At 47.9% G+C, this 26447-nt stretch overlaps 2 protein-coding genes and 1 long non-coding RNA gene across 3 annotated transcripts in view; 1 reads left to right on the top strand and 2 right to left on the bottom strand.

The window, feature by feature from the left end:
• The window catches only part of ARHGEF3 (Rho guanine nucleotide exchange factor 3), a 137325-nt gene extending 129068 nt beyond the window's left edge, over nt 1-8257 (bottom strand). Inside the window, exon 1 of the mRNA XM_026857229.1 lies at nt 8029-8257. Coding sequence (XP_026713030.1) covers nt 8029-8165 — 137 coding nt within the window. The 5' untranslated portion in view covers nt 8166-8257. The remainder of the gene's footprint in view (nt 1-8028) is intronic.
• Nucleotides 8258-17865: 9608 nt separating this feature from the next.
• The window catches only part of LOC113484895 (protein PRRC2C), a 17533-nt gene continuing 8951 nt past the window's right edge, over nt 17866-26447 (top strand). Inside the window, exons 1-4 of the mRNA XM_026857582.1 lie at nt 17866-18138; nt 18221-18292; nt 19055-19162; nt 19379-19438. Coding sequence (XP_026713383.1) covers nt 18042-18138; nt 18221-18292; nt 19055-19162; nt 19379-19438 — 337 coding nt within the window. The 5' untranslated portion in view covers nt 17866-18041. The remainder of the gene's footprint in view (nt 18139-18220; nt 18293-19054; nt 19163-19378; nt 19439-26447) is intronic.
• On the bottom strand, nt 21041-25045 carry LOC113484717. Its single transcript, XR_003399268.1, has 2 exons — nt 23458-25045; nt 21041-22638 (listed from the first exon to the last, which is right to left on the bottom strand). It is a non-coding gene; the product is annotated as an uncharacterized LOC113484717 (long non-coding RNA).

Genomic DNA, 26447 nt, shown 5'->3' with positions numbered 1-26447 from the left:
TTACGGCTTGTGCCGCCCGGGGAGCTCGGTTCCCGCCGTCCCACTGGCGTTCAAAACACTTACGGAGAAGGACCGACCGAAAAAAGGGCAAGTGGCACCAGTTCCACCCTGAGAATCTCAAACGAGATTAACAGCAAGAGACCAGGAGCCCGGGGAAAGGAGCGTCAAGTAATTCAGCATGTCTGCTTGGGAGGAAAGAAGGGGCATGGAAATGTGCTAAGCCAGCCCTAGTGACCAGAAAAGGAAAATAGGGCTGTGAAGATGCAAGGAGCTCTTTAGATGAGGGACTATCTAGTATGCGTTCGTACTGTGCCTTGCAAAGATAAACTTTCTGTGACCGAAGTCTATAGGCACTAGTTCAGTGTAATAATAAGTATTAACATCACTTAACACAAATGCAAATTTAATAAGATGTAGGTGGTGGGTCTTTTTCAGTAGTAGCATTGCCAACATAAAACAGCCAATGGAAAAATAATAATAATAAAAGATGAAAACTAGCTCAACACATTTTGTAGTCCAGACACCAGAAATATTTTCAAATAAAATAACTAATTGTGTTTCTCAACTATGGCTAGGCTTTTCTTTCAGACTTAACATTTTGCAGTGAAATTTAATCTTTCAGTTAGCTCAAATTTCTGAGGCTAGAAATGTGGCATAGACATAGACATCTATGAACATCAGACCTTATTTCTTTTTAAGTAAATGTCTTAAATTGCATTTCATTTCTTCAGTTTGGGATACTAAAGTAATCTCTGAACTCCACTTTACACAGTATGAAAATACTCTGAAATTAAAGTCACATTTAAAGAAACTGTTTCTTAAGGTGACATATTCTTTTCAAACTAGGGACAAGTCAACTGAAAAATAGCCATCAAGATGCCATAGTAGTTTAACTATGTATTTTCTGCTCCTAAACCAGCAATTCACATAAATTAGCCAGGTATATGAGGACCTGGCACTTCTCGAGCCTCACAGCAATTTATGTATTAATCAACGCTGTGTTATGAGCAAAACCTCGGCTCCCAGCAGTATTGATAAAATTATCAGAATGGAGAAATCTTTGAGGCTGCTCAGGTCTGACAATTTCTGATGGATTCCTGAAACACTGAGCCAAAACATCTCCCACCCCCTGCTTTGGCAGTGCCACTGAAGTGGTGCCTGTTAAAAAAGCAGAGCTGTGACAGGCAGCAAGTGCCTGTCCGTTTTTTTACTCAGGACTTACCATGCCTGTAAAGGAAAGTGACAGTTTTAGACCCCCATTTTAAAGTTTAATTTGGTATTCATTATCAGGAAATGGGAAGAGATGGTCTGTTTAGAGACCTTTAACTTTTAGTCAATTTTATGTGTCCTCAAAATTTCCACTTATGTACAAAGGGAATAAAAAATTAGTTGATGTAAACTCTATAATTATGTAACATACTGGAATCTGCACAACCACATCAGCTAAAAATGTTGTCCAGAGAAATTTAACACTTTTTAGTAATTACTGACTTGTAATTCCTGTTTTTTAAGATGATAAACTATATAACGCAACTTGCAATTGTTGTTTGTTCAGCATTTTTAAATCTTAACAAGCATGAAATGTTCTTTAGTATGCAAAAATATAGAATGCAAGTGTTAAATGTGTTATTCCTTCAGTCCAAAACATCATCTTAAAATAAAGTGATATGTGACAGTTTAACAAAATGTTTAACAGCCAATTTAAGGGTAAGAGCAGGAATATTCAAACACGTGTACCTGTATTTTTCAGGTCTGAAGGCACTCTAAGCAAAGAGGGTAAAGTTTAGAATTAAGAATTCTGCCCTGCTTTCTTGATTCACTGTACCTATTATTCTTGCTCCACCCTCGGTAGTTGAGCATTGTCCAACTATTCTGCAAAGAGATGGTTTCCTTCCTAGCACCTAAATCACACCTTGGCACATTTGCAAAAGCTACAGTAAAGAGCCAACAGTTTCCTTTCTGTTGATGACTAATGACTTTTATGGGTACATCCCCTATATTAGACATTGCTAAACACAAGTATGTATCATTCTATTCTCATTTTTAATTATTTTGAAGTATGACATAACTGACAGCAATGAAATCACTCCTGATTTTCGTCAGAATTATAGAGGAGTCAGTCTTGCAAACCAGGTTCACATCAAGCGATGTACTTCTAGAGGAGAGGTAGTACCAAGGAGTGCTACGGGGCTGAAGCAGGCCCCTGCACAGTCCATCAAAAGGCTGCCCTAAGGTAACTCACACTTCAGAGGTCTCTCTGGGGTACTGTAGAGGAAAAAACCCGCATAGCTTAACATCTGGCACAAATCTACCTCTTCCTTCTCTTGCAGTTTGTGCAGTGCTTCCTGCACAAACCCTCTGCTTTCCACCATGCTCCATCAGTAGATGACTTGGTGCGGTGGTGCCACGCAACTCTGGAGCATAAAACAGTTCCCTGTTGATTGTTCTATCATGCAGGTTATTGCAAAAATACACTGACTGGTTATAGACTGTTGAAAGAAGCACCATTATGGCTCAAGACTAAGACATGAATCACTGCACTCTGTCTTCAGCTGACACCAGCTTCATTTCTGTTCTGAAGCAGATCTATTTCCCATCTAGTTCCTATTCATTTCTCATGTAAAATGAGGATAACAACAGACACTTATGGTCTTTATATATATCCCCAGTTGTAGACTTGAGGAAAAAAAGGTGACACACCAAACAACTCCTCCGATGTATGTCCCACTCCCATTGTTAGTATCTGATTTCATAACCAGACCCACTGAAACTGGTTGAATCATCTGAGAAACAAAGCATTACTAAAAACGGTGTGGCCACAACAGTCATAAAAGGCTTAGAAAATGTTACTGAAAAAGACTTATACTGTGATTATTGCTCTGCAACATGCACTGTAGGTTACTTTCACCAGGCAGTAGCTAGATGCAGTGAAAATATTCTTGGCACTTATTTCCTCAATGTAAAATCCTTATGGGAACTTTTGCCTTTGAAGTTTAGTTTGGTAACTGTCTAAAAAAAAAAAAAGCCCATTCCCTAAGTGTTTAGTTTTCCCTTTTGCTATGCTAGACATCCAGTCTTTTGACAAGTTTAATCCTTTGTAATTGGATTAGAAATAAAATTCTCTCAGACATGGAAGAGGTGACTTCTATTTTTAGTTCTGATGTAAATTTTTAGCGTACTATCAAAGGTAATAAAGAACTCTTGGTCTGCAGCTGTTGGCAATAATCAATATTGCAATAAAAGGCAGAGTGTAGCCTCCAAAGACTGCTTTACTCTGATATGGGAAAAACACTCTATCAGCCTCCCAGGCCCTTTGTATAATCTTGGGTTCCATGTCTATTAGTAAGAAATGTTATATTCCCTAGGAAATTATATTATGATTATCAATAGCCAAGTATATTTGGTTGAGTAAAATCTCATCTTAAACATGGTTGGCTATTACAGAAATTCAGAGCAAGTTACATGAACAATTTTGATGATTTACAGTCAAAGGCTTAATACAGTATTTGCACAGGGAGCATACATGTGTTACAGCTTTTACAATTATGGGAAACCACAGATGCATACTTCCCCTGTGGAGAAAAAAATAACAATTTCATAGATTATTACGAAATAAATTTACCTGACTTGCATAATCAACAAGACTGCCTCTCTCCAAGTAGATCTTTTTGCACACCAGTAGCAACTAGATAGTTAGAATTCCAGCTAAAGCAGCAGCCTGACAGGACAGCATTCCGTACACTCACTCAGGCTAGTTCAATCTTCCACCTGTTGTCAAGGCCTGTGAACCTACCAGCAGAGTCTCGAAAAAAAGTAGTTTGATTTCTGTCGTAAATCAGCCTTGAACATTACAGCTCCCTAGCCATTAAAAATGAAGTCATTTTATTAATTGATGAAGAAAACTCTCCAGATGTTAATTTCTTCTTGCAGATGTTTGCTATTCTAACTACTAGGTCTATTAATAGTTCATTATTAACTACTATATCCAACTACATATAATTAAACACACACACCCCACCACGTCTTTCATGTTTTCACATTAATGTTTTCAAACTCCCAGCCTTACCAAAGTATCTTCATTGGAGTAAAATACCAAAATCACTAGGAAGTGAGCTTTTAGCACTGAGGTAGTTATGGGCAAGCACTTCAATTTTTGGTCATCTAAGTGACAGGTGACACCGAGGAAAGAACATTTCCTCTTCCTCTGCTTTTTGTGAACAGGACAATATGAGCAATCTCTCCTTTTTCCATGGACTGCTATAAATATAAAATCATTGTCAACAGTGCAGCTGCCCATAAAAATGAGTAACACAGGTAAATCAGACTCTAAAGCAGTTCTAAGAGAATAAAGAATTAAATTGTATCCCCTTATAAAATACATAAATTGACTATTGTTCTGGTTTTTATGAGTCGGAGAAACAGCAACAGATGATCACAAGAAAAAATAAATAATTTATAGCAGATAGAGGGAAAAGTTCCTTCAGCTGATCTATAGCACGGCCTTTAACTTCTGACTTTTCAGAAATAACATGGGTCTGACCAGTCATAGGTTGAATGCACATATTGTGTGCAGTGCACATTTTTCACTATAACTCGAAAAGTGTTTGTTGTTGTGTGAGTTACTGAAGTATTTAAAAGAGAAAAATGAGGGCTTACTTCCTTAAGTTTTTTAAGATGTATATGCACATCCTTGTATAGAAGCATATCTTTTCATGTCCTTAAGGTGTAAGAATTTAAGCCAACAGTTCACAAACACCAGGAAAGCATCCCCAGGATTTTCCTTTTACACTGAAGGTATAAGAACAATTTCTTTCCATTTTCTTTCAACCACAAATTCCCTCATGTACAGGGCTTCAAGGCAGAGGATACAGAGAAGAGGACTGCAGAATATACATATGGATAACACATCTCAAAGTCTAGTTCAGATACAGAGAAGTAACTTACCAAATTCCCTTTTGAATTACTAAAGCAACTATTCACATGCTCAGTGACACTTCAGAACATCTCTGATGTACCTGGTGATAGAAGCAGAATTTGGAACTGTGGACTAGACGCCCAAAGAAAACAGGTATAAACATTTTAAACGTCATCCTGTAAATTCAACATAGCTAATGTGTATGCAAACTATCTGATATTAAGCAGTTCATATCTTCAATAATAACAAGTTTTACAGACTCATTACAGATTTTTCTATAGCATTCTAAGTTTGATTGTGCCAGACCAGAAGTCCATTCTAAAAATCTTCATTTACCTGCATGACATAAGGGATACAAGTAGTTTCAAATGGACACACTTTGCAGCATTCATTGACTGGAACAGTACTTTGAAATCCACTTGGATTAAAACAAAAAGCATATAAAATACAGGCAATTATCACATCTTCTTTGACAAAATTAGTCTAATCCAGGTTATTATAGTTTTGTAGTTGGTGTGAGTAGGTTTCACTTGACATGCAGAACCATATATACTACTAGGAGACTTTGAAGGAGGATATAGGAAAAATAATCACATAAAAATCATATTAGGACAGTTTTATTTAAAAAAAAAATCAGACCCAGTCTGTCCAATATCAAGGTAAGTTTTAAAGCGTGCAGCTGTGACCTTGTGGCAGGGAGAAGGAGGCAGGACCCCTGGTCTAGAGACAAGGTCCTCATGCACCAAAACGCCTGGGTGGAGAGAAGCTTCCAGAAAGCTGACCATCTCTGACCACAGTTCAGATCTGAGCAGGCTCTGAACAGGGGCCCCCACTGGAGGCCTGCTTTGAGTGGTTCTGTGGGGAGCAGCAGGTATGTGGTGGGAAGCCCTCCCCTGGAGCCTGGCATGCTGCCCGTGGAGACTTGCCCGGCATGAGTCTCTCCCCTCTCCACGTTCCTGACAGAACACATCCTGATATCCTTAAGCGAGGCCTTGCCCACTTTGGGTGAGCGATTGCATCATCTGGGGACCCTTGAGTGAGAAGTTCCCCCCTGAGGGAGTGTGTGCACACTTCGGTGGCAATGTTCTTAATGTGTGGCCATTCAGTGCGCTGTTGTGCAGTAATAACTTCCCCAAGGGGTGCGTTGAACTTAGGGCTTGAGAACTGTTATTGCAGGGTTGTTCTGGTTGCCCCATCCCCATCATCTGGTTACCTTCAGCTGTTTGGATTTGGTTACAAATGAGAGTTTGTTCAAGTTTATTATTGGTGTGAAACCATGTGTGTGCAACAGTGGGGCCGTGACACCATCAGAGCGGGACTGTGGTAGCACATACCCCCATGCTAACACGCCGGGTGTACTGACTGCTCAGCGCTCTGACCATGGCCCCCACTGCAGCAGCAGTAGCAGCAGCATTGGCAGCATCATCATAGTGGGAGGTCAGGGGGCCATGGCACTCACCCACCGTCTCCTCCTCATCCTCCTCCTCCTGGTGGCCCTGCACGCCAGGGCTGCCTGGGCTGCTCTGTGGCAACTGCGGGGAGCATGTAAGCGAGCGGCCGCTGGTGCAGCCTTTCACAGGCCAGCGGGCTCTTCTCCCTGAGAAGCGTGGATGGTGGCTTTTTCCCTCCAGTGCTTCAGCGAGGTTTGTCTCTGTGTGCGAGAGCTCTCCTGGTAAGAAAGCGCCCAGGAGCCTTACATGGGTCCATCTGCTCCTTGACGGGTATTACACATGGTCTGTGAAAAGTGAGTGGAGAGCTGCCAGGTGCCAGCCAAAAGCTCGCCAGGCCCCTCTGCAGCTTTGACACCACCACCTTTGTCTGGCCCGCACATGGATACCTGACCCCATTCCCGTGCCTGCAGTTGCCTAAGGCAGAAGTGGATCCCAGCATGCAGTGGCAGTGACCCTCATCTCTGCTTCCTTGACCAGTTGCTTGGGTCCAAAAAGATTTCACAGAATCAGCTACGTTGGAAAGGACCTTGAAGATCATCTAATCCAACCGTTAACCTTGCACTGACAGTTCCCAACTACACCATACCCCTCAGCGCAATGTCAACCCTATACTTAAACCCCTCCAGGGATGGGACTCCACCACCTCCCTGGGCAGCCCATTCCAACGCCCAACAACCCCTTCTGGAAAGAAATACTTCCTGACATCTAGTCTAAACCTTCCCTGGGGAAACCTGAGGCCATCACCTCTTGTCCTATTGCTTATTACTTGGTTAAAGAGGCTCATCCCCAGCTCTCTGCCACCTTTCAGGTAGCTGTAGAGGGTGATGAGGCTCCCCTCAGCCTCCTCTTCTCCAGACTAAACAACCCCAGTTCACTCAGCCGTTCCTCATACGACCTGTGCTCCAGACCCTGCCCCAGCTTCGCTGCCCTTCTCTGGACACGCTTGAGTCATTCAATGTCCTTTTTGTAGTGAGGGGCCCAAAACATCAAAACTCTTGGTGCCTGTACGCTGGAAAGGCTGCAGCAAGCTTGAACACGTGTTGTAAATAACGCCTCGGGCAAGTTCCGGCTATATAACGCCCGAGCATTGCTGTGAACAGAACACGTCAGATGTGACAACAGGAGCCACGCCAGTAAATAACTGCTCTGGGGAACCCCCTGGCAGCTGGGGATGCTTATACCTGCTTGGAGAACCAAGGAAGAGGATGCCCTGTTCCCGAAAGATTGCTTAAGTTAGTTAAAGAAATAGTAGTGCTTTTGCAGGGACAGATTCACTTCCTCCAAAGTTCTCTCATGGATTAAATTTGATGCATTTTTATGACTAAGCATCGTCCTGTACTGTTCGTTTGTATGTTGTCAACTGAAACCATTTTTCCATCCCAATGAAGACTCGCATTCCTGTTCGAAAAACTGTCTGCGTAAAGTACTACAATTAGAGAGGTGCATAAACAACGTAGAATAGGAGAGGCCAAGGCCCCCGCGCCCGCCCGCAACAGGGAGAGGAAACGAGACGGGCCCGTCCGTCCCCGCCACGGCCCCGGCCCGGCCCCTGGCGCCCAAGCCGCACCAGCCGTTCCCCGCAGGCTACCCGCACCTCGCCCCCGCCACGCAGGGGATGAGAGCACCCCCGCAGCCCGGCCCGCTGCCGCCGTCCCCGTTAACCGGCCGCAGGGTGACCCGGAGCCCGCCAACACCCTCACGGAGTCGCGGCCGCTCCTGACGCCGTTTGCCGCGAGACTCATCGCCAAGGCCCGCCCGGTGGAGCCGTTAGGCACGGGGGCCGCCTGTCTGTCATCCATCGCCTCTCACGCCCATTGGGCTTGGGGCCGCGCGGCACCGTCTCCTCCTGGGACTCTCTCTTCTCATTGGGTAGTGGGAAAATGGTCTCCGCCCCCTCCGCCATTTATTTCAAGGCGCCTGAAGACGCAGCCCCGAAATGGCGCCCTCGGTGGTTGGCCGGCCTCAGCCGCTCTCGGTGGAGCCGAGCGGGACGGGGCTGAGCAGGACGGGCTGCAGCGCTCTAGCTCCCCACCTTGGGGGCGCCTCTTCGTGCTGGTGCTGCCCAGAGCCCCGCGGCCTGGCCTCTCCTCCTCAGGAAGGGCCCGCCCGGCCCGGGTGACCTTTGTGAGGGGTTTGCTCGACCCCTTAACCAAACTAGCGGTGGTTCGGTATGGGCTCTAGAGGAGGTCAACGCCTGAGCTGTCGCTGCGCCAAGAACTTCTCTAGAAAGCCCCCAAAGGCGCAGAGACACCCAGCGAGCTTTGGTGCATGTGAGCTAGGAGCAGGGACCACGCGATGAACACGTGAATAGCAGGTGTCTTTTCAGCCAGCTCTCCTGAGGGGGTGCGGAGTAACCAGGCAGGGATAGCGTTCCAGGTACGCTACATTACGCTACGCATACATGCAGATGCTGTCCAGAGCTCTTGTTGGCCTCCCAGCATCACTAGAGTGGCTTCTCTCCTTGGCACTGGCAGCTTTTCATCGTAGTTTTGTAGTCTAAGTAGATGGTGGTCTGAGCGACACAACTGGAGTTTTCATTGCTTCGCTGACAGCATTCTCTGAGAGACAATAATCGTGTTTAACTGGGGAGCAACCACTGAAGCGCTTTCTCTTTCTTCATCCTTCCCTGCAATCCCAATGAGCTCTTGAAGTAACGAGTTTGCACCGCTCCTGGCTGAGGAGAAGAGCCGCGTCTTCTGCCAGCCAGCCACCCTGGGAAGTGATTCCTGTTGTCGGGTCGCTGGCCCTTGCAGTCGGGTGAGAGAAACCTCTAGCTCGCTGTTGACATTCTCTTGTGAACTGTGTATTTCTAGCAAAAGTTTGTGTGTACTTTTCTCTCTGCCTCTGCGTGTGGGTTTTATCCTGTTCTACTTCAGAAGCAATCTGACTTGCAAGGTGGTATGGCAGCGCAGTGTTGTTACTCAATCACAATCCCTTTCCTGGTGATATTCATGACTGATTTTTTCAGTGTTTTGTGGCTGCACAGGGGCTATATAAGGCTGTATCAAAGTCTTTCAGAGGAGGAGAGATGGTCCTCCAGCTTGTTAGTCGGCCTGCAATGTCGGAGTCCTCAGGACTAATATGAACTCAGGGAGGGAAATGCTGTGCTTAAGGACAAACTTCAAACACGGATCTGTGTTCTGTGTCTCATAATTTCCACAACATCACTGGGATAGAGATGCCTTGAAAATGTGTGAATGCACAGAGTAGCCTTGTCAGGCTTTGTTTATAATTAAGCTTTTCTGTTTTCTTCTGCTTGAGAAATTTTAGGAAGAATGAAACTTCTGCTTGTCCTTAACAATTCTATGAAAGTTTAGAGAGTCTGAAGGAGCAAGTTCTTAGGTGTGCGCTGTCCTGTCTTACTTGCCAAATGATGACTTTTATCAGAAGTGCGAGAAGGGAATGTGGAGCCTTGTTTTCAGTGATGAGAGCGACGAACGGAATAAACAGTGCCCCGACACCTGTCTGGATAAGGCAGATGCTCTGCACGTCGAGCAAACTAAATGGTGATGCTTCAGTGGCTAAAAGCTGAACCCCAATGCTGTTTTCGTCTCTGTGCAGTAGAACTTTGTCATGTAAATTTGGCCAGCTGCTTAATTAGTTTTGAATCTTTCCTGTCAGGAGTACTTTGAGTCTTTTTCTGAGGGGTAGAGAAGCTCCACCCCCTGTTAGGGTGAGCAACCTTTGTCAGGTCTCTGCTGGGTACTTTCGAGAGACGCTTTGGCAGCACCTGCGCTCCCACCGTGGGTCACAAGATGGGGTATGAATACCCAGAGGTGCCACCTTACCCCTGTAGTTTGCTTTGGCACCATCATAATTCTTGCTAGCACACATGCATTCTCGAAGTAGTGAATAGTTATGAAATGTTCTTTCTCAGAGTCCTATGCAGAAGGGCTGTGAGAGGTGTGTGTCAATTCAAGTACCCGTTTCTAGTCACGTACAGGTTGCGCTGCCTGTGCTGAGGGTTGCTGGAGGGCGGGATTTGCCAGAGGAGGAGGGTGCTGTCATGAGGGAAGTCCATCCCAGCCGTCAGATCAATGAGGAGGGATACAGAAGCATTTTTCAAAAATGAAGCATTCCATAGAGGAGACCTTTCTTTTCAAAGTGGGAGACACTTGCTGAGCGTCAGTGTTCTGGGCCTGAGCTTTGGCCAGAGGCAACGCTGGTTTGTTGGTGGTGGCTGCTCGTTACACCCATAACTGGGAAGTGGCTTTGCTTTTGGCTTAGAGAACAGTTCCACAGTTATGTCCAGTCAGGCACCGGAGAGTGCTTGACGTGAGAAGTTTTTCTTTGGAAAGTGAATCGCTTTATCACTTTTTACCCAAGGTTAAGTCTTGTGTTTTAGAAGAAATGCTGGCCCAGCTGTTTTACTGCAGCGCACAGTGGTTGTGGATTAGCGGGCCGTTCTTGGTAGTGCTAGTTATTTGAAAAGCAGATCAAGGGACACTGAAAGTATGTAGAGAAGAAGGAAACTCAGCTGTATAAAGCACTTGCTAGGATAAATCTGTGTCCTGGTTCAGCTAGGATAGGGTTAGGTTTCCTCATCAGAGAGAGTGGGGGAAGGGATCTCCAGCCAGGTTATTCATACCATGCTGGTGTCAGGTCCAGGGATGGAACCTTTTTACCGGGCTCTTTGGCGGGCTTGGTGGGGAACCTTTCTTTCCGTAAACCAGCTAGCGGTATTTCTCTGTATATCGTTTGTCTTGTTCACTGTTATTTGTGTTTATTGTTGTTACCATTGATACTGTAGTTGTTTAGATTGTTCTATCACTCTGTTGTATTAAATTTCTTGTTATTTTAGCCTGGGGTCTGTGCCTAACTTCCAGCCCTACCGGCCGTGGGTGTGGGAGGGGCAACAGCAACGTGCTCTCCGGTCCTGGCAGGGCTTAAACCTGCACAATCTGTCAAGTGAATTTCTTTGGCAGGCAGGTGATGTGGAAAGCCTGAGTTCTGACCCAGTCTGGTAGGAGTAGGCCCCTGGACAGAGCTGCTTGAGGGGACGAGTTCCCCTCCCTGGAGGGGCAGCTCCAGCGGCTCTCTTCAAGTGCCCTGAGAGCCGTCACCATGGAGTCTCGGCCCCGCTGTGACATCATAGTGGGGCCGTGATGTCACAGTGGAGCCGTGACACCATCAGAGCGGGACTGTGGTGGCACGTACCCCCATGGTAACACACTGGGTGTACTGACTGCTCAGTGCTCAGATGCCAACCCCACTGCGGCAGCATCATCATCATCATGATGGTGGGAGCGCAGGGAGCCATGGCACTCACCCACCGCCTCCTCCTCATCCTCCTCCTCCTGGTGGCCCTGCACGCCAGGCCTGCCCAGGCTGCTCCGTGGCAACTGTGGGGAGCAGGTAAGCAAGCAGCCGCTGGTGCAGCCTTTCACGGGTCAGCGGGCTCTTCTTCCTGAGAAGCGTGGATGGTGCTTTTTCCCTCCAGTGCCTCAGTGAGGGTTTTGTCTCTGTGTGCGAGAGCTCTCCCGGTAAGAAAGTCCCCAGGAGCTGTACATTGGTCCATCTGCTCCTTGACGGGTGTTGCACATGGTCTGTGCAAAGGGAGTGGAGAGCTGCCAGGTGCCAGCCAAGAGCTCACCAGGCCCCTCTGCAGCTTTGACAATACCACCTTTGTCTGGCCTGTGCGTGGTTTTGACCAGGATGGAGTTAATTTTCATTGGAGTATTTCATACCATGTGATGTCATGCCCAGGTGGGCGCTCACTCTCCTAGGCTTGGGTCTCGTGTTCTGTCTGCTTGTCGGTTGGTATTGTTGCTGTGGGGGGCAGTCACTGCGTTCAATAAGCCACTGTTGCATTTTACCCATTTTCTTTTTGAACTCACTATTGTTACTCTTTTTCTCTTGTCTTTTTCTTTTTATTCAACCCACAAATTCTCTTTTGTCCCTCCCCTATCTTACCAAGGAGGGGGGAAGGGGAGGTGAACGGCCAGCCACAGCCATGTGGTGTCTGGCTGCCAGCTGAGTTCAAACCTCCACAGTTTTTGGTGCCAAACATGGGGCACAGAGGCTTTTCTTTTTGTTTGAGATAACAAAAAATGGGTAAAATGTGGATTGCCTTGCTCCTTAAAATCTTATCACCTCATGCCATATGTGTTTCCCATGCTGTTGCTCACCTTCCTTGACAGTTGGGTTAAGGGTTTTTTTCTGTGGTACTATATGGTGCTGATCTATGATAGTGTGCTGTCATTGGTCCTGGGGCTATTTACAGCTGTGTTTGAGACATTTGGGGAGTTCAGATATCTTTGGAATACTAACATAAGCATGGTTACTGTGCTGTTAGGAGCTAGTGTTCCTGAATGTGGTTCAGGTTTTGTTTATGGTTAAGATGCTATTTAAGATTAACCAAATAACAGAAACTGCAGCCCCTACAAGCCTGAGGACGGGTGCTGCAGCTGAACCAGAGAACCAACCCACAATAGTGTCGGTTGCTCCCATATAGAAGATATACACAATAAAATCCCCTTGCAGTGTACAGGGTGATGATGAACCAGACCCATCAGGAAACCAGGAGGAGGCAGAGCCAGTAATAGTCACCCAGTCCTTGTCCTTGAGAGTTGCGAGACATAAGAAAAGATTACAGCTGCCAGCCAACTGAGCAACTTGTTACCTGGCTGTGGCAGTTCTGGGATAGCAAGGCCAGTAGCATGGAACTAGAGGGCATGGAGGCGAGGCAGCTGGGATCTCTAAGGAAGGGGGCATTGACAAAGCCACTGGAAAGGAGACACAAAATCTTAGTCTCTGGAAGTGATTTCTGTCAAGTGTGAGGGAGAGGTATCCCTTCAAGGACAACTTGACATGTTGACCAAGTGGACCACTATGGAGAGAGACATTCAGTACTTGAGGGCGCTAGCTGTGCGGGAGGTAGTTTACTATGACCCAGGTAATGCACAGCTACCTACAGATCCAGATGAAGTCTGATGCACCCCGGCCCATGTGGAGGGGTTTTGTACGGAGCAGTTCCTCATCATATGCCAATGCATTAGTAGTAATGGACTGGACAGATGAAGAGACACCAACAGTGAATGAACTGGTTCGCCAACTACGACAATATGAAAAAAGTGTCTTTTCCCCCATCATTGTGGCTGTGAAACAATTATCTCAAGATGTCCAGCAACTTAGGGAGAACATGCCCTACTCTCCACCTGCATGGACCAGAATCTTGGCTATTAGGAGCCATCGTTTCTCTATTTAAGAGAACTGGTACACACCACAGGGGAAGCTGTGGCATTGCCTGCGTGACCATGGAGAAGACCTGAAGAAATGGGATGGAAAACCTACCTACCTCCTAGAAAAGCGGGTATGTGAGCTGGAAGGAAGAACAAGTACAGAACGTTTGTCCTTTCAGGAGATATGCTGCTCCAATATCCAGTAATCAAGATGAGGCTGAAACCTGTGCACACCACACTAACCCATTTGTTGTTAGCGGGTATTATGACCAACATTAGAGGGACCCTGCCTCCAGCCAGGTGGAGGATGGGGACAACCGAGTTTACTGGACTCTGGATTTGATGGCCTGGCATATCTGACCCCCAGCAGTATAAGGCTCTAGTGGACGCTGATGCGCAATGCACCCTAATGCCATCACATTTTAAAGGAGCAGAACCCATTTGTATTTCAGGAGTGACAGGGGGGTCTCAACAGCTGACTGTATTGGAGGCCGAGGTGAGCCTAAGGGGAAAAACACCCCATTGTGACTGGCACAGATGCTCCATGCATTCTTGGCATAGATTATCTCAGGAGAGGGTATTTTAAGGACCCAAAAGGGTATCAGTGGGTTTTGGTATAGCTGCCTTGGAAACAGAATGAATTAAACAGCTGTCTGGTCTGTCAGAGGATCCTTCTGTTGTGGGATTGCTGAGGGTTAAAGAACAAGTGCCAGCTGCCACTACAACCATGCACCGATGGCAATACCGCACCAATTGAGATGCTGTAATCCTGATCCATAAACTGAATCGCCAGCTAGAGAGCCAAGGAGTCATCAGCAAGATGTGCTCCCCCTTTAACAGCCCCATATGGCCAGGGCGCACATCTAATGGAGAGTGGAGATTGACAGTGGACTATCATGGCCCGAATGAAGTCACGCTACTGCTGAGTGCTGCCGTGCCAGACATGTTGGAACTGCAATATGAACGAGAGTCAAAGGTGGCCAAGTTGTATGCCATGATTGATATTGCCAATGCATTTTTTTCCATCCCTCTGGCAGCAGAATGCAGGCCACAGTTTGCTTTTACCTGGAGGAGTGTCCAGTACACCTGGAATTGACTGCCCCAGGGGTGGAAACACAGCTCCACAATTTGCCATGGACTGGTCCATGCGGCTCTGGAACAAGGTGAAGCCCCAGAACATTTACAATATGTTGATGACATCATTATATGGGGTAATACAGCAGAAGAAATTTTTGAGAAAGGGGAGAGAATAATCCAAATCCTTCTCAGAGCTGGTTTTGTCATAAAGCGTAGTAAAGCCAAGGGACCTGCACAAGAGATCCAGTTTTTAGGAGTAAAATGTCAAGATGGACATCGTCAGATTCCAGTGGAAGTGATTAATAAAATAACAGCTACGTCCCCACCAACTAACAGAAAGGAATCACAAGCTTTCTTTGGTGGTGTGGGTTTCTGGAGACTGCACATTTGAAATTACAGTCAGATTGTAAGCCCTCTCTATCAAGTGACTCGGAAAAACAGTTGTTTTGTATGGGGCCTGGAGCAGCGACAGGCTTTTGAACAAATTAAGCAGGAAATAGTTCATGCAGTAGCCCCTGGGCCAGTTCGGACAGGGCAAGATGTTGAAAATGTGTATCCGGGGAGAATGGCCCTAGCTGGAGTCTCTGGCAGAGAGAACCAGGGGAGACACAGGGTCGACCTCTGGGGTGTTGGGAGTCAGGGATACAGAGGATCAGAAGACTGCTGCACTCCAACTGAAAATGAGATACTGGCAGCATACGAAGGGGTCTGAACTGCTTCAGAGGTGATCAGAACTGAAGCACAGCTCCTCCCGGCACCCTGACTGCCAGTGCTGGGTGTTCAGATGGAGTGTCCCCTCTACACACCATTCAACTGATGCCATGTGAAGTAAATGGGTCACATTAATCACAGAATGGGCTCGAATAGGGAGCCCCAGCTGTTTAGGAAAATTGGAAGTGATCACAAATCGGCCAGAAAGCAAAGATTTTTTGAATGATGCCAGAGGAAAAGGTAGCACGTGCTGAAGAGGCCCCACCATATACTGAGCTACCGGATAATGAGAAGCAATATGCCATGTTTACTGATGGGTCCTGTCACATTGTGGGGAAAAAACTGAAGGTAGAAAGCAGCTGCTGAAGGAGAAGGTGAGTTGAGTCAGTTCGCAGAGGTGAAAGCTGTCCAGTTGGCCTTGGATATCGCTGAGCGAGAAAAGTGGCCAGTGCTCTACCTCTGTACTGACTCATGGATGGTGGCAAATGCGCTGTGGGGGTGCTTACAGCAATGGAAACAGAGCAACTGGCAGCACAGAGGCAAACCTGTCTGGGCTGCGAATTATGGCAAGATATTGCTGCTCGAGTAGAGAATCTGGTTGTGAAAGTACGCCATGTAGACGCTCATGTACCCCAAGAACCGGGCCACTGAATAACATCAGAACAACCAACAGGTGGATCAGGCTGCCAAGATTAAGGTGTCTCAAGTAGATCTGGACTGGCAACATAGGGGTGAACAATTTCTGGCTCGCTGGGCCCATGACGACTCAGGCCATCAGGGAAAAGATACAACATATAGATGAGCTCATGACCTAGGGGTGGACTTAACCATGGATTTTATTGCACAGGCATGGTGGTTTAGGCCCTGCCAGGATCCGAACCACCCCATGGTTGTCCCTCCCCCACCCTCGGACTGGACGGGGCAGGGAGTAAAATATAAACCCCAGGGTTGAAATAAGGAAAAAATTAATACAGCAGTGTAATAAATAATAAACTGAACAACAACAATAATAATAACAGTAATAACAATGAACAGAATAAGAGATATACGGCATGGAGTACAGCAGTGAGGGTACCGACCACGAACACCACGTGTCCCCCCAGCTCTTCCCACGCTTGGCACCCAGATCTGACATCAGCATGGTAGTGAATAGCCCAGCTAGAGCTCCCTCGCCACATTCTAGGGAAACTTAACCTATCCTGGCTGAACCAGGACAACAGGTAATCCATGAATGTGAGACGTGCTGTGATCAAGCAAGCCAAATGGTTAAAGCCCATTTGGTATGAAGGACGATGGTCAAAATATTAATATGGGGAGGCCTGGCAGATTGATTATATCACACTCCCACAAACTCAGCAAGGCAAACACTATGTGCTTACAATGGTGGAAGCAGCCACTGGTTGGTTGGAAACTCATGCCATGTCCCATGCCACTGCCTGGAACACCATTTTAGGCCTTGAGGAGAAAAATCTTATGGCAGCATGGCATGCCAGAAGGAATTGAGTCAGGTAATGGGACACACTTCCAAAACAATCTCATAGACACCTGGGCCAAAGAACATGGCACTGGGTAGATATATCACATTCCCTACCATGCACCAGCCTCTGGAAAAATTGAGTGATACAATACATTGCTGAAAACTACACTGAGAGCAATGGGTGGTAGAAATTTCAAACACTGAGACATGCATTTAGCAAAAGTTAGTCAATACCAGAGGATCTGTCAAGCAAGCTGTCCCTGCTCAGTCAAACCTCCTGCATACCGTGGATGAGGACAAAGCCCCCATAGTGTGCATTAGGAATATGTTGGGGAAGGCCATCTGGGTTACTCCTGCATTGGGTAAAGGTAAACCTGTACGTGGGATTATTTTTGCCCAAGGACCTGGGTGCACTTGGGTGATGCAGAAGGATGGAGAGGTCCAATGTGTGCCTCAGGGAGATTTGATTTTAGGTGAGAATAGCCTATAAACTGGACTATCAAATACCCCTGTTACTGCATTTAGTGCCTTGCAGCATCCCTGTGCCACATCCAAACTCTGCTCCACTGACTGAGCCAACTCCGCCTCATTCCTGAACCTTGTAGACGGTCATAACAGATAGAATCAGAAATTATGCAGCAAACGTTGTGGAAGGATGGACCATAGACTAAGGGAATGATATCTGTGAGACCTGAAAAAAAGAGAGGGGGGTGATTCCTTAAGATGTATTTAGAAACCTGAGCATAACGGCAATGGTATGGAATAAAGAGTGGAGACTGTCCTGGTTTGACCAGGATGGAGTTAATTTTCATTGGAGTATTTCATACCATGTGATGTCATGCGGTGGGCTCTTGCTCTCCTGGGCTTGGGTCTCTCTCGTGTGCTGTCTGCTTGTCGGTCGGTATTGTTGCTGTGGGGGGCGGTCGCCACATTTGTTAAGCGGCTATTGCATTTTACCTGTTTTCTTTTTGAACTCACTATCATTACTGTTGTTCTCTTGTTATATTTAGTAAATTCTTTCTTTTTATGTAACCCACAAATTCTCTCCTTTTGTTCCTCCGCTATCTTATCAGAGAGTGGGGGAGAGGGATGTGAATGGCCGGCCATGGACACATGGGGTCTGGCTGCTGGCTGATTTCAAACCTCCACAGGCCCGCCCGTGGTTACCTGAGCCCCTTGCCGTGCCTGCAGTTCCCTAAGGCAGAAGTGGTTCCCAGCATGCAGTGGCAATGACTCATCTCTGCTTGCTTCTAGATGCAGCTGGGGGCAGTGGTTATCCAGGTTCTTGGCTGGATGTTGGTTTGGAGCAGTTGGGGCATCCTGGAGGTAAGTTCTCAGTGTCCTTATCCTTGAAAGAGTAAACTCTGACAAGGTGGCAAGAGCTTACTGAGGTGCAATTTCCCTTCAGATCCTCTCGAGGTCGATGGATTCCCGACTTCGTCGTCGTTTGCTGTCCTCCCGTCTGAGAGCAGTCCCACAGGTAAGTCAGTGGGAGGAGGGAGCATCTACCTTTTTGTCTTTTTTCTGTGTGAAGTGCAAGTTGCTCCTTCTGTGGCTGATGTGCAGAGAGGGAAGGGGTTGGGCTCAGTGATGTGCCGCAGGGCGCTCTCCCTTGCCAGGCTGTTTTTGCTGGCCCCTGGCAGCCTGAGCTGCTCCCGGTGCTGGCTGCCATGCCAGCAGGCTTGTTGGGAGCCCTTTCTCCCGGCAGCTCCATGCGTGGTTCGTCCGTCCCAGCGTGGTGCCGCTGCAGGCACGCCGTACCTCTTTGCACCGTGCTCCTGAGGGGAAGGGAGAGGGCAGTGCCGTGGGAGTAAGCCGGTCCTTGACTTGCGCTCGCTGCCACTCCGCTCCGAGGAAGTACCTTGAGCAGTGTCACGGGAACTGATCTGTCGTGCGCTTCTTGGCAGTTGTGACCGTAGGCCAACACGATGCAGCTTCCCGGGAAGGGAAGGGGTCGAGCAGAACCTCGCAGCAGCGATGCTGGGTTTCACGCCTTGCAGGTGCTGGCGAACCCTGGAGCTGGTGCAGAGCCTCTTCTGCCAATTGTGGCTTAAGCCAAGTCCCAAGGGCAGCCGCTGCCCCCAGGGTACTGTGAGGGCCCAGCGCTGGTTTGTGTAGACGTCAGCAGGCAGATTTTTCTAAACCTGATCCATGTGTTAGAGCAGTGTGGCCTCTGGAAGGTGCCATCTCCCCGACGGGGAGCGGCTCCATCTGATCCAACTGTCCCGCTTGCTTCCTCAAGAGACAGACCGAGAGGCTGTGCAGGAGGCAGAATACCCAGGAGGTGGCAGCGGCTCCCTGCCAGCCTATGGAGCAGAAGCAGAGGGGATGCGAGCCGCCGCCATGCCAGGTAATTGCTGCCCCGCGGTCAGCCGGCATCCCTCATCGGGATCGCTGTGTGTCAGCAAGAGCAGCCCAGAGCGGGATCCCTCCCGTGAGCTGAGGCCCAGAGCGATGCCCTGACTCCCCGACTGGGCAGGGGCTTCGAGGGAACCGCCCCAGCCCCCTGCATCCTCTGTGCCTCAGCCACGCGCAGCCTTTACCTGTCGTCTCTGCTTTTTGGCAGTGATCGCAAAGCCCGGACAAGGCCACCGTGGCAGAGTGTATGAAGTTTTTCAAACAGACTCGGTACTGAGCATTCCTGCTGGGGTCCCTAAGTGGGAAACATGTCCCGAAACCTGGGAGCGCATGCGGGCAGTGGCCGTGCTGGGGAAAAGGCGGAAGGGGAGAGCAAGGCTCAAGTGTCACTTGAGAAGGACTGTCTCTGTCCCCTCAGGATGTGGGAGCTGGCCTGGGGGCAGGGAGAGTCAGGGGTGGGTGGCTCTGCCTGCTGCAGGATGGCTTTTGTCCGTGTCCCTCGAAGCAGTGACTGGCCAAGCAGCTCTGATCTGTGCTCTCCTGGCCACCGGAGCTTTGTTTGGTGGGACAACCTGTCCCAAAGGGTGGGAGGGTGCTGCAAGCTTAGTGGTGGTTGCCAGACCAACTGATGTCCCAAATTGCTCCTACAGATGCGGTCGGCGAGATAACTCCGAGAATTTCTCCCCCAGGCAGTCACAGTGCTTTCAGACCTAGACAGATGCAGAAGCGCTGCAGGATCAGCGCAGCAGTAGTGGCGGTAGCCGCGCCGATTGCACTGCTGCTCTGCTGTGTCTGGATGGTGTGGCAGTGGAGAAAAGAGTGAGTTGATGATTTCCCCCCCACCCCAGTGCTGCTTGTGCTCCTTGGATGGCTGCTCATGTCGTGCTGGGGAAGAGATTCCCCACGTGCCACCAGCACTCGAGGACCCCAACGCCCTCCTCTCTCCACAGGGCCATCTCTGCAGCCTCTGCACCAGAAATCAGCACCTCCCCCTCGGCCCTGCAGACCCGGACCAGCCACCCTGGCACCCCTGAGAGCGGGGATGAACGCCAGCAACTGCTGCCAGCCTGGTCCCCCCCTACTTCGCGCCCCCCCAGCGCCCCACTGTCCCCACCTCCCTCGCACCCCGCCAGCCTGTTACAGGGTGCTGTCGTGCCATACCACCCACCCAGCACCCCACCGTCCCCACCTCCCTTGCACCCCACCGGCCTGTTACTGGGTGCCGTCATGCCACACAACCCACCCAGCACTCCACCGTCCCCACCTCCCTCTCAACCCCCCAGCCTGTCAGTGGATGTTGTGACACCAATCAAACAACCCAGCACACCACCATCCCCACCTCCCTTGCGCCCCCCCAGCCTGTCACTGGATGATATGGTACCACACAATCCACCCAGCACCCCACCGTCCCCACCTCCCTCACAGCCCCCCCAGCCTGTTACTGGGTGCCGTCACGCCACATGACCCACCCAGCACCCCGCCAACCCTTCCCATCTGATGCTGCATTCTGCCCCCCATCCAGCAGCCCTGAGCCCCAGCCCAAACAGCCCCCGCAAGCCCTGACCACACTCATTGAGGCCTCTAGCAAGGGCACAAGGCGCCCTATTAAGGCCAAACGGCACTTCTATCCCCAAAGAATGTTCCACCACCAATCCTGGGGAAGAGAGTTTTCTCTCTGGCTAAAGAGGGACAGAGTGCTCAGGTAATAACATCAGCAAAACCCCTGTGGCACAAGTGTTGGCAGAGCTCAAGGCCCGGGCACAGGCGTGGATGCCCTTGGTGTTGGCGGGCAGGGGCCAGGCATGGGGCTCCTCCAACTGGTGGCGGGGCACCGAGGGGTGGGCAGAGCATTCCCCTTAGTCCCTCCCAGTCATGTAATAAAGTTTTATTTTAAATCAAGTTTCATTAGTCTCAAAATCTGACCAGTTGCTTGGGTCTGAATAGATTTCATCTTCAGACAGTCAGCAAGCTGTAGCAGTCACAGCAACTACGGCTATTAAACTGCGGCTCCAGGAGAAGCACTGTTTGTGTTCCACGGATGTAACCTCTCACCTGAAATTAGAATAAAAGTCTATCAGAAACATCGTCTGCAGATGTACAGTTCTTCCTTTTTGGAATTTAAAAAGAATACAATCTAGGACCACAGCTCTGCAGCCAACACACAGATCAGTATGAGGCCGTAACATACATCATTCTGGTGAAGTAAGCAATAGAGTGACTCTTTTCAGCTCCCATAACAGTTACTGGCTCAAAGAAGATCACATGCTGCCTAAAGCAGTCATTTGCACTGCTTCTGCTAGTCTTAAATTACATAAAGTCCCTGCACAGGGATTCTTTTCTGATAAACATCACTCGTTACAGCCTATGCCCTGACCTTGAACTGGGCGAAGCCGCCTTAGCAAAAGGCAACTTAAAATACACCTTGTTTTCAGCTGAGCAGCGCGTGGGTTTCTCTAACTGCTGCCGACACAACCTTAAAGTCAACTTTGACATTAATGCAGCTCAAGACAATCTTGAAGTAAAGGTGTCTTAGAATATGGAAATCCAAGTACTTGCCAGAGAGATGTGTGACTCACAGCACCCTTCTTGGCAAGGTCCTCTTGAGAAAAGAGCTGGACAGGAACGCTGCTTGTTTTCCCAGAGCAGCGGCAAAGATGAAGGCGTTCACTGCCAAGCACAACTGCCCTGCAGCTGCCTACCCCAGCCCAGGGCCGAGGCTCCAGCCTGCCCCCAGCTTTCACCACATGCTGGGGCTCCCAAGCTCACAATACCAGCACTAACCCCAACTCCTCACGGTGGTACCCCACGATTTCAGCAGCACGCCCTGTGCTGGGTGCTTCCCGCCTCCTACAGACTCTCTCCGTGAGCAAGTTCCCGCCTCCGTCTCCAGCCCCGCCTGGAGCACCTGCACATCCAGCAGCCCGCTACAGACTCAGGCTGGTTACTTCCAGGGTTTTTTGTTTGAGCAGCAGGGACTGGAGCAGGGGAAGGGGAGCAGCTCGACTGATGCCAATGTCATTGTCCTTCATATTGCTTCCCCTCCCTTCACTCAGCTGCCCCTGCACTGTCATCACCTGCTGCTACACGCTCGACTCATCACCTCTATCCACAGGAGGCTCAGTAAGATTACAGAGTTTCTGACAGGAAAGTTCAGTGTGATTTAAAAATCTTCTCCTCTTCTGTATTCACAGTTCTGGATTGCACTTTGCTTTGGATTAAGAAAGCGCTGAACTTGCTAGAGCCTTGCTCCTAATTTGCATCCAAGAGGAGTGACAGTAGGAGAATCCCAGTGGGCTCTAGTGTGCTGAAGTAGGCTTTGCATGCTTTTCTTGAGCCACCTGTCAGCTTAAAAGCTCTAAAATTTTCCTAAACTACCAAGGGGGCGGGGGGGGAAGTCTCAGGAATGTACATCATCTTGCTTAGTAGCACACAGTGGAACATCATAAGCCTCTGAAGCTATTCTCCAACCTGTAAAAGAGAACAAAACAGTTCAGGTGACAGGTACGATTTCTATTTGTTACTCTGCTGAAGGAACAAAATGCATATTGGTGGAAATAGCAAAAGCCCTGTTTCCTCCCAGTGTGCTCCTACAAGACAAACCCTTTATTCTCCCGGTTATTTTGTCCACTTTACAGCAGAGAAGAAACCACCTAAAGCTGAAAGTGGGTTTGTGGAAGGAATAGCTCCTCCACTAACTGTGCTTTACTGACACCTACGATACGCAGCGTGGAGATAAACGGATACCTCTACCTGAGGTATACAATACTGCAGTGCATCCTTCTGTGAAAAGATCATCTGGCAATTGTAAATTTGTTATGGGAAAACACTATTTTACTCTGGGGCTTAAATCCAGCTTTAGAAATTCAACGAATAAAATCATAACAGACAATTCAAAGCTGTGAATTAGAAACCAGTGTGAAGATTAAGACTAAACAGATTAGAGGGGTTTGGCTTAGTTTTTGTTTTTATGGTGTTTTGGTTTTGCTTTGTTTTTTTATTTTGTGCCAAATGACTTCACCTGCACTGAAAATAGGCACTGACCAAGAAAGCAAAAACTCTTTCATTAGAATGTAACGCTTGCCAGCTAAAGTCCTGGCACCTTCTTCAGAGTCCCCTGCTTATGCCCAAACACTTAAAATTTAATACCTCTCTTTGGATGTGCTAGTCCGTTTAGCAGCAATACACTGGAGTAAGTGTAAATCACACCAGAATACTTGTTTGAACTGGCAAATTTCACACAGAGGAGAAAAGGAGTACCAGCAGGCTCACAACGCTACACAGACTTACAGATGGGCTTTAACTCCAAGCACGAGCAGTACCAAAGGCCACGGGCCTAGACAGGGATGTGAGTCCGCTAGGTGCGTGTGCCCCTGGCATTCTTCACACAACACCCTAAAATGAATAGGTTATTGGTGACAATCAGTGGTATTAATCTAGCGTCTCAAACGGAAACGCCAATATTTTTTACAAAACCTATATCTCCTTTACACAGAATTGCTTTAACACAAAGTCTTCTGGTTTTGCATAATTATACCATGAAATCTTACTCTTGTGACACATTTTCAATCAGGTTTTGATTTTGACTTGTTTTTCTAACCATGCTGTTACAGCTGGAATACAAATATCCAGAAACCACGGCTTGAAAGGAATTAAAAGTCACTACTGCCCACTCATGCACTGAACGAAGCATGTCTCCTCCGGAAAGGTAGAGTATGTGATCATAATTAAGAATTTCTAACATGAAGGCAGAACCAGAGTAACGCAAATCCTAGCATCCTCCTGTACAACATTAGGATTAAACCACCTGCGCCTAAGTGGTGCGTGCGCTACAGCACCATACAAAGCTGGCAAAAACCTCCGTGAAAGTAGAGAACATCTTGTAGTAAGGAAAACGACTAGACTAAAACGTTATCAGGTTTTCACAAATCCTTTTGGAATACACATCTGTCAGTACACTGGCAGATGAAACAGGTGTGCGAGCACACGCTTTGGTTTGGCAACAGCTTCAAACAGTACGCAGGCCTCTGCGGTGCACCTCTCAAAGGAAAACTGTCATTTTGGTTATTTCTTCCCACCTCAAACAGGAATATAATCTTACTGAGGAACAGACCAGTGTGTATTCATTCACCTGGGTTGTGTCTCTTAGGAACATGCTACTAGTAAGTGGCGGGCTAAGGTTTTCTGCACAGAGTTTGCATGTTAACGGAACAGTTACACAAATTCGGCAAATAATGCAGTTAGTGCACGAGAACGTTTTCGAGAATGCTGTGCTACATTATGAATTGGCAACAGAACTAAACATCTATTGCCCTTTCTGTGTCCTGGGAGCCTTTCGCCGTTTTGCAGACAAGCTGATGTTTCCCCTGCTGACAAAGGAGGAAAACGCAGAAGGCATTTTCAAAGGGAAAGGGACACAGGGCTACTGCTTGCTAGGAGCAGTAGAAAAACAAAGTGATTTGATGTTTTATCTGAACTTCCTTTTGCCAAGTCTCCTTAGTAGGCAAAAGAACTTCCCGGCATGACCTCTAGGAATGGAGGTTGCATTTAAGACCTACAAAGCATCACTTGTTGGGAAACTCAGTGAAGAAAGTCACACCTTGACATTACAGATATCATCGTACAGCTATTTAGCAGGTCCTTCTTCACAAAGCCAGATGTGACAAGGCAAAAAAATACTATCAAATCTCTTGGCCCACGCTGACTACGCTGGAAAGGCTGCAGCAAGTTTGAACACGCGCTGTAAATAATACCTTGGGTAAATTCAGGCTATATAACGCCCGAGCGTTGCTGTGAACAGAACACGTCAGATGTGACAACAGGAGCCACGTCAGTAAATAACTGCTCTGGGGAACCCCCTGGCAGCTGGGGATGCTTATACCTGCTTGGAGAACCAAGGAAGAGGATGCCCTGTTCCCAAAAGACTGCTTAAGTTAGTTAAAGAAATAGTAGTGCTTTTGCAGGGACAGATTCACTTCCTCCAAAATTCTCTCATGGATTAAATTTGATGCATTTTTACAACTAAGCATCAGTCCTGTACTAGTTCTAGGTATGTTGTTAACGGAAACCGTTTTTCCGTCCCAGTTAAGACTCGCATTGAAGTCACAAAACTGTCTGCCCAAAGTACTACAGTTAGAGGGGAGCATAAACAACGTAGAAGAGGCAAACCTATAAATGAGGATTATCATAACCTTGGGTTTCCACACCTATGTAATAAATGTGATGATGATTCGTGTTATGAAATATATTGACCCTTAATATAAATGTATATGTTGTAAATATTTTATGATGTGTGTATATATATATATATATATATATACACATGTTAAAAGGAAAACTAATGTGATTTTTGTCTTTAAATCATTTCAAGGCTTTGCAATCTCAGACTATGTAATGACTATGTTGGTGTTTTGACTGTGTTGTTACTGCACCTAGCAGAAAAGTACCAGGCAGACCCTTGTATCAGACAGACAGTTGTTCTGATGGAAATGTACCAGAAGGACCCTCATTCTGGGGGGAAGAGGAGGAGTGGAAAAACAGAGAAACCCCCGCAACAACACCACAGAATCTGAGAAGATTCGAGAAACTCCACTAAGCTTGCGCGGACTAACACACCACACCCATCTTATGAATATGTATCAGCAAAGAGTATAAAGGGGGTGGGTTCCTTTACAAGGTGTGCGTCGGTGGTGGAGAGGAGACTGCCCGGCGTACCCCATGCCGTTTTGCTTATTCTTATTTCAATAGAATTATAAAGATTTCTTTGGATTTTGGCTGCTAAATTTACAACGTGTACAAGAAAGTAACAATAAAAACGTAATTCGATTGTGTAAAGTCCTTCTGGAAAACCGACTGCGCTGTGCCATAAGCACGCTGCTGCTTGCCCGGCACGGATTCTACGCTGTGCTAGCAACAGTCCTGAAGCATAACGCAAGTGCTCGGTTTCGATCACTCCAGCGTATACTGACGAGCGTTCAAGTTCAGTTTTGAGCCACCCAGCCCCTCACCCTGCTGTTTACCGACAGCACGTTTAGCTGCCAAAGGAGGGACCTTTCAAGGGGCATTTTCGCCAACCTCTGCCTCCTCGTTCCCGAGCTTCGCCGTTCCTACGCCGCAGCGTGTTCTGCCGGCCCATCCCGTCTCTAACGCCCTCCCGCAGCCGCCTGCGGTCCTGCCCGCCGCCTCTACCAGCCCACCCGGCCACAAGCCCCTTCGGCCACCGCTCCCCGCCGCAGTCAGTGCTCCTCGGTGCCCCGCCGGCAGCGACACCCGCGCTCCCG

Source organism: Athene cunicularia (genome assembly GCF_003259725.1).
Source record: "Athene cunicularia isolate RWA chromosome 12 unlocalized genomic scaffold, athCun1 chr12_part1, whole genome shotgun sequence".
Taxonomy (NCBI): domain Eukaryota; kingdom Metazoa; phylum Chordata; class Aves; order Strigiformes; family Strigidae; genus Athene; species Athene cunicularia.
The sequence above is the reverse complement of the archived record's forward strand: the minus strand, read 5'-3'. Positions and strand labels throughout refer to the sequence as shown.